We start from the raw sequence: 8,355 nt of genomic DNA on the forward strand, positions 1-8,355 counted from the left end.
CCCCGGTTCCGGCGCCGCCAGGTTAGCGACATGAGCTCCCCCGATAAGCTGTCTGTGTGGGGAACGCTTTTCGGCCCAGAGGGCGGGGAGCGGGCCGGCGTCAGCCCGACCGGCCCCGCAGTCCCGCGGGGTCCCGACCCAGGCCCCGAGCCCGGGGAGCCGCGGAGCGGCGAGGGCGGGGGCGGCTTCCCGGACCCCGAGGGCTTCCAGTCGGAGCGGGAGATGCTGGAAGCGGGAGGGCCGGTGCTGTGGGGCCGCGAAGGCCGACCTGGCTGCCCGGCTGACGACACGAGGGACCTCATGGAACTGGCCGAGGAGTCTGCGGCGGGCATCCTGCGGCAGCTGGCCACCCGGGACGTGCTGGACGTCCACAGACACCCGTCCCCGGAGAGCTGCGCCACCTTCGAAGTGTCCGCTGTGTGGGCCGGCCTCGAGGCGGGTCCCGGCGGTCGAGGAGCGCCCGCCCAGAGCTATGGGGAAGCGCCGCCGGCTCTGGCCGGCCCTCTCCACCTCGGTGGGCCCGAAGCGGGCCGGGCCTGGGGGAACCATAAGAGAGGCCGTAAGTGTAGGTTGAACGTGGCTGCGGATCGGCAGCGGCTCCCCGAGGAAAACCTGGCCTGGATGCAGTCCGACCCCGAGTCCTCAGATGAGTTCAGTGAGACAGAGCTGATGACGTTGAGCAATTACCCCAGAGGAGGAGGCCAGGCCGAGCCCAGCAGACCCAAGGATCCCGGAGACACTCCCAGACACTCGATTTTCCAAGTCAGGGAGAATTTCCTTCACGTGCCAGGCTCTTCCCTGTCCTTGGCTCCGCGAGGACTCACTTCGGTTGTGGAAACGCAGGGCGTGGGAGAGCAGGGCATGTCTTCCCCTAGGAAAATGCGGAGCGTGCTCTGGAGGAAGGGGGGCAGCAGGCCCAGCTACCCGGGAGCTGCTGCTGCTGCTGCTGCAGGTGGCCTGCCGCGGGTCACTCCTAGGAAGAAGGGGGCCCAGGAGAATAAATCCCTCGGGGGAGCCTCCAAACTTGCCCTGGGGAGAAACTTCCCTTCCGGGGGAGAGGGAATCTTGGCAACTCCCGTGGAACCGGCCACCTTGCCCCCAATCTCTGGTATTCCGCTGCTTGGGAGATCCAAGAGGTATACTTTGGTCCCTTCGGGAACCGAACATTCCAAGCACACCGGAGCTGGGAAGAAATCCGTGGCCAGGCGGGCAAGGGAGACTGAGGCGGTGTCGGGAGAAGATAAGGACCCAAATAGAGACCCAGCCGCAAAGGGCCAAGTGAGTAGGCCATGCTCCTCCTCTCTCCCCACTCTTCACCCCCCCCCCCCCGCTCCAACCGCCCCCAGGACACACGTCTTCACCCATGCTGCCTCTGTCCATCCCTCAGGGGTCGTCATTGGGGGCCCCTCGGTCACTGGGTCATTAGGATGCCAGATCGGGCTCCTTTTACTAGGGACAAACATTAAGGTAGCATTTCGGGTGTGCTGGGCCCGGTTCTCCACCCTTGGCCTGTTTCCAGCCTCCTCTGCAAGACTGGGGCTGGGATGGAAGGGAGGGCTGGTAGCTGAATTGGGTCGGGGATCCCTTCAAAGTTTCCCCGAAAAGCCTCAGTATTTAGACTCACCAGCTTTCTGAATCCTACTTCCTAGCTGTTCCCCAGACCTTCCTTGCAGAGGGCCTGGGCTTTCTCAGTGCCCCAGTGTTGTTCCCTAGATCAGCTCTGCCTGCTGGCCTGGGGCTGACTGAGGGAGAAAGTGCTAATGAGATCAGCCTTTCAATTCCCTTCCCATTTCCCTGCCTCACCCCGGCCCTGAATCACACACTCTCTCTCTCTCTCTCTCTCTCTCTCTCTCTCTCTCTCTCTCTCTCTCTCTCACACACACACACACACACACACACACACACACACACACACACACACACACACATCCTTAGTCCAAATCGGTGAGAAATTCTTGTTTCAGCTGCCAGCTTACAGGCCAGGCACATCTTTTCCACGCATGCATCGTGGAAAAGTCAGCAGTGGCGACCTCAACACCAGAGGCCCCCAAGATCCAGGCAACTCAGAGCCCTTGGCCCTGAACCAGGGAGAAGTCATGCCCAGGGGGCCTGTCCCCTCAGGTGAGTGTCGTGGGTTTGATATGAGGGGAGGGGAGAGGGGTGGAGGACAGAAACCTCTGGCTCTGTCTCGGCTGGGGGCACAGCCTTGCTCCCAGGCAGCTTCTCCCACAGGAGACGGGGTGCTGGCAGGGCTGGCCTTGAGCCACATCATCCTCGGTTTGGGGTTTGTGCGGCCGGGGTGATCGGTGGCAGTGCCCCAAACAGCTCCTCCGGGTGTAGACTTGCAGGGGAACAGCCTTTTCTGTTAAGTCCTGTTCGCCCACATTGCTCTTCCACGTGCTGGCTGTGGCTGCAGCTCTGGGAGGGTCGAATCCAGAGCCACGGTCTTTGGGGACCACAGTGGCGAAATGGCTGCCCCTGGGGAACGGGAGGCTGGCCCAGGGAGAAGGTTCGGGCTGCTGGGCAGAACAGGGGTGGCTTGTTGCCAGCGGAGGGTGGTGCTGCCTCACCTCACGTTAGACCCCGCTTGGCCCTTTCCACCTCACTGGGAGCCTGGGAAGCTGGATTGTGTGTCCTTTCCCTCTCAGGTGACTGGGAGCCACTTGACCATCCCCCAAGACCAGAAAGACAGCAGCAGACCCTGGGAACACCGGGCTGTCCTCTGGTAATGCTTCCTCTGCCTCCTGGAAATGCAGGCCCAAACTCGAGGGTGGGATCTGGGTCCAAGTTCAACTGACATGTGTGGGGCCCTCCTTCCCCTGCCCCCATGACGTACCCCATGGAGGGAACCCACCTCCTTTCCACTGAGGAGCCGTTGCCAGTCTAGCCACCCGGCTCTGGGATGGAGGGCCTGGGGAAGAGGAGAAGGTGGAGGAGAGAGGAGGCCAGAGTATACTAATCATTTCTCTTCCTCCTGTGTCTGCTGGCCTAGAGTCTCGTGCTACAGAGAGAAACAGACGACTTTAAGGAGCAACTTGGTATGAGGAACCAGGGACGGAGAGCGGTGTCTTAGTGCAGAACCCGGGTGGGCACCTGGGGTGGGGGTGGACTGCAGGTGCATTTGGCCTCGCAGGGACCAACATCCCTGTGGGGAGGAGAACCTAGCAGGCCTGGCCCTGGAGCCGGCTGTGCATGTTCAGCTGGGCGTGTGTACAAGTAGCAAAGTACTGTCTGGACTGCATGCACACTTTGCCAACCAGACCAATGCTAGGGAACCACCTTCTGGTAGGACTTTTAGAGACGCCTCGTTGATTTTTCCCTTGAACTGCTGCTTGGTGTGCCTTCTAAGGTTCTTGTTGGATCGTTTGTTTGTTTGTGTGACGACTTCTGACTGGTTGTGGCACGGCCCACAGCATGAGAGCTGCTGGCACACTTTGTTTCCCTTTAGGAACCGGTTCCACATTCAATTCGGGTGGTGGGGAGTGGTCAGTCCCAGAGCTCTTTGCATCGGGTCTGGAGGGGGTTTCAGGTTGCAGGGCTAGGCGGTTCCTCACGGGGATAGGGGGACGGGCTTCTATATCCCTCTGTCTGGAGCGCCTGCTAATGCCTGTCCCTGTTGCAGCCGCCATGCAGTACCTGGCTGACAAGTTCCAGACCCTTTGAAGTGAGTGTTACGCACACCGTACCCCTTCCCACAGTCCTGGCTGTTGAGCAGGGCTGGGGGCTGGCCCTGGCTTGAGGCTCTTCCGTGACTCTGCTGTTTCACAGGTTGAGCCCAGCGTCTTCCTGCAAGAGGAGCAGCTGGTACCTTTGGGGCCCGGGAGCTGTGGCCAAGCTCGTTCCCTCCTGTTCTGCCTCAGCTGGGGCTTCCTCTCCCCCTTGTTTTGCCCCCGCCCCACCCCAGTTTCACAGCATTTTCCAATTAAAGTGCCTCTCATATTCTGTGTTCTGCCTTTTCTCTGGAGGGGTAGGGGTAGGGGTAGGGGTAGGGGGCCGGGGCAGGGCGCTGCTCCACGTCAGAGCCTTTTCCAGAAAAGTATCTCTGGCGTCCTGTGGTGGGGACTCTGGGCCAGCCTCTGCTACCATCCCTGCAGTCAAGCCAGCGGAGTGCCCCAGGTCTGGGTCCTGTGTGGGCTCTGCCTGGCCACATTGGCACGTCCTCCCTTTCCCCCGAAGGCCCTCTTCTAGTTCTCTCCAAACCCCTTCCTCCTTTGGGGTCTGGCGGTTCCCATTCATCTCTGCCATTCCCCCTCCCCATCAGCAGGAACTTATGACCCCCTTCCAGCGCTCCAATCTGGAAGCTTTCACATCCTCCCTGCCTTAGCCAGCTGACCACCCTCCTCCAGCCTGGTCGTCTCTATACCCTTGAGTGGAAATTGGCCCGTCAGTTTCTATGGCAAGTGTGGTTAGTAGGTCTGTGTTCTTGCATGGTCCCCGTCAAATACTCTTCCACCAGCCCCATGACACAGATTTTCCTGGAAATGATATTTCCATGTCCCAGCTCAATCTCCCAGACTGCCTCTTTAGGACACACGAGATTGAGTCCGAACTCCATGTTCGATTTCCCCCTCAGGGGAGGTTGGGGAGCACTTCCTTCCCTCAGCCAGGACCCAGGGCTGTACCAGCCTGAGACTCAGAGGGACAGATTTGTGTTTGAGTGAGGCGAGGGTGGTTCTGCCTGACCGCCTTCCCGAAAGACCGGTGTTTTACTACACAAAAGGGGGTATGATGGTAGATAGGACATTCCAGGTTGGTGAGTGTGCGTCCCTGTGTGTGAATAAAAGTAATCAGGGATAATCTCCCTTGAGGGAGAAAGATGTGATTCAGGGAGTAAAGGGAGTAGAGGCTGGTCCAGGTTCTGTGAGGCATTGAATGAGCAAAATCAAGGGTCGGATCTGTTTTGTTCAAGGGTTGTCGTTACATTCCCAAAACATAGGAGGGGGATGAGGCAGAAGTCACCAAACCCCACGACAGGGTGTTGGGATGCTCAAAATGTTGGATTCGCTGGAGGAGGCTCTCGATCCTACTCTGTGATCCTGTGATGTCTGACGACTACTGTGGGTGTGGATGGAATGAGATTGGGAAGGGTGGCTCCTCAGAGTAGCTCATCTTAGAATCAGGGGACCCATATATGAGACCACCCAACATGAGCTACCCGGGACAGGGGCGGGATGGGCACAGTGAGGATGGGAAGTAAGGAGTGACTGTACCTGGACAATGGGGAGCACTTGGGTCCTCCCTTCCCCCATATTCTCACCCTGACTCGCTTTCAGAGTTCATGGCATGAGCTCAGGTGGACAGACCACATGTGGGATGGGACAGTCACAGACCTCAGGGTCAGAAAAGAATGTTCGTGGGACTGAATCCTTCCACTCAAACCCCTCCCTGGAGAAGGTGGGCTTGATTGCTGCCCAGGCCTCTGGCTGGATTCCTAGGATGTACCCAGTGCTCCCCACCCCAGCCTGTACCAGGCTTATGATCTAGGCCCTCTTGCTCTGGCACTGCTCCCCACTGAGCTGAGGCCATTACCAATGAGTGTGTGTGCACTTTGAGGAAACAGAGGTAGCTCAGACCTTGGACCTGCCTCTGCCCAGTAGAGACAGTCATTCCAGGTCATGTGTCCCTGCAGACACTCTGGAGAGAGTGAAACTAACTACAGGCTGCAGACCGCCATCACAGGAACTCCCTTCTCAATGCACAGTATGGAGGTTGTGGGACCAGCTCAGTGGTGTGGCACCAACCCCTCCGGCCTGAACCCCTCTGGCTCAGAGCCCATTCCCTCCAGCCTCTAACCACAGTGTGCACACTGGGGAGAAGGTGAAAGCAGCACAGAAATACTGCCCCAAGCCCTCAGGACCCGGCTATATCCCAGACCAATGTGGAGACTGCCATCACAGCCGGGAGAAACCCAACTTCGTCAGGGCTCTTACTCTAGCCCCTCAGGACCCAACCCCACACCTGAAAGGGCAGTGATGGCCATTGAGCATAGAAGAAGGCCAAGCTCACACATTGTTCTGGCTCTAGCCCCTTCAACTCCAGACCTATTTCCCACCCGGGCAGTGACTGCCACCACACCCTAGGGGAAGATGCAGCCCATGCTCACTTCATATCTAGCTCTCCCTCCAGAGTCACTGGGCACATGCAGACTGAACAGGGATGATCCCACCCAAGAACACACCCTCAAGACTGGGATACATAACTGTCTCACCTAATTTCATAGAGACAGAGAAAGTTTTTAAAAAATGAGTAGACAGGGGAACATGTTTCAAATTAAAGACAAGAAAAAATGCTGAAAAAAACCCTAAGGAAACTGATAAGTAATTTAACTGAGGAAGACTTCAAAGCAGTAGTAATATGAATGCTAACTGAACTGGGGAAAAGAATAGATGAACACAGTGAGAATTTTTAACAAAGAACTAGAAAATATAAAAAGGACCAGTCGGAGCCGAATATAATAACTGAAATTACAAATACACTAGAGGGAATTAACAGCAGATTAGGTGACAGAGAAGGACACATAAGCAGTCTGGAAAGTAGAATAATGGAAATCACTCAATCATAAGAGCAAAAAAAAATTTTTTTTAATGAGACTAGTTTAAGGGACCTGTGGGACAACATCAAGCATACTCACATTTGCATTATAGGGGCCCCAGAGGAGAAGAGAGAGAGAAAGGGGTTGAAAATGTATTTGATGAAATTATGGCTGAAACTTCCCTAATCTGAAGAAAGAGACACAGAGGAAGCACGGAGAGTCCCAAACAAAATGAACCCATACACACCCACATCAAGATGTATAATTAAAAGGGCAAAAGTTAAAGAGAGAATTCTAAAGTTAGCAAGAGAAAAACAAGAGTCACATACAAGGGAACTCTCAGAAGCCTATCAGCTAATTTTTCTGCATAAACTTTGCAGGTCAGAAGGGAGTGGCATGATAAGGTTTAAAGTGCTGAGAGGGAAAACCCTAAGACCTAGGATACTTTACCCAGCAAGGTTATCATTCAGAATTGAAGGAGAGATAAAAGCTTCTCAGACAAGCAAAAATTAAAAGAGTTCATCAATACTAAACCAACCTTACAAGAAGTGTTAAAAGGTCCTCTTGAAGTAAAAAAAAAACAACAATGCTACAACAGGAAATACGAAATTAAAGGACGGGGAAAATGTACTGGTGAAGCAACTACATCATAAAGGCTGGGTATTTACCAGTTAAATAAGCTAGCACAAAGGTTAAAAGACAAAAATTGTAAAATCAACTCTAACTACAATAAACAGTTAAATGATGGACATGAAGATGTGAAATATGACATCAGAAACACAAAATGTTGGGAGGTGAGTAAAAAATGTAGAGCTTTCAGAATGTGTTTGAACTTAAATGACTATCGGTTTAAATCAAATTGATATAGGTCAACATAAATGAACTCCATGGTAACCACAAATCAAAGACCTACTCTAGATATACCAAAACTAGGGAGAAAGGAACACAAACATAAGACCCAACACAGCCAAAAATAAAAATAAAATAACAAAAAAACAAAAAAACAAAAAACTACAGTGAGGTATCACATCACACTAGTCAGATTGGCCACCATCAAAAAATCTACAAACAATAAATGCTGGAGAGGCTGTGCAGAAAAGGGAACCCTCTTGCGGTGTTGGTGGGAATGTAAATTGATATAGCCACTATGGAGAACAGTAAGGAGGTTTCTTAAAAATCTAAAAATAGGAGACGTGGAGATCACCTTCCTCCCCACAGATACATCAGAAATACATCTACAGGTGGAAGTGCTCCTATAGAACACCCACTGAACGCTGGCCGAAGACGTCAGACCTCCCAAAAGGCAAGAAACTCCTCACGTACCTGGGTAGGGCAAAAGAAAAAAGAAACAACAGAGACAAAAGAATAGGGATGGGACCTGCACCAGTGGGAGGGAGCTGTGAAGGAGGAAAGGTTTCCACACACTAGGAAGCCCCTTCGTGGGCGGACACTGTGGGTGGCGGAGCGGGGAAGCTCCGGAGCCACGGAGGAGAGCGCAACAACAGGGGTGCGGAGGGCAAAGCGGAGAGATTCCCGCACAGAGGATTGGTGCCGACCAGCATGCACCAGCCCGAGAGGCTTGTCTGCTCACCCGCCGGGGTGGGTCGGGGCTGGCAGCTGAGGCTCGGGCTTCGGTCAGAATGCAGGGAGAGGACTGAGGTTGGCGGCGTGAACACAGGCTGAAGGGGTTAGTGCACCACAGCTAGCCGGGAGGGAGTCCGGGAAAAGGTCTGGAGCTGCCGAACAGGCAAGAGACTTTTTTTTGCCTCTTTGTTTCCTGGTGTGCGAGGAGAGGGGATTCAGAGCGCCGCCTAAACGAGCTC

At 54.5% G+C, this 8,355-nt stretch overlaps 1 protein-coding gene across 1 annotated transcript; it reads left to right on the forward strand.

Moving 5' to 3' along the window:
* The first annotated feature begins 30 nt into the window (after positions 1-30).
* Positions 31-3,663, forward strand: LOC130706261 (uncharacterized protein CXorf49 homolog). Its single transcript, XM_057537649.1, has 5 exons — positions 31-1,278; positions 1,965-2,121; positions 2,649-2,725; positions 2,993-3,038; positions 3,623-3,663. Exons 1-5 carry the CDS (start codon positions 31-33, stop codon positions 3,661-3,663), a joined length of 1,569 nt encoding a protein of 522 aa, XP_057393632.1.
* Positions 3,664-8,355: the final 4,692 nt, after the last annotated feature.

The sequence above is a fragment of the Balaenoptera acutorostrata genome, chromosome X, assembly GCF_949987535.1.
Source record: "Balaenoptera acutorostrata chromosome X, mBalAcu1.1, whole genome shotgun sequence".
Classification (NCBI taxonomy): Eukaryota; Metazoa; Chordata; class Mammalia; order Artiodactyla; family Balaenopteridae; genus Balaenoptera; species Balaenoptera acutorostrata.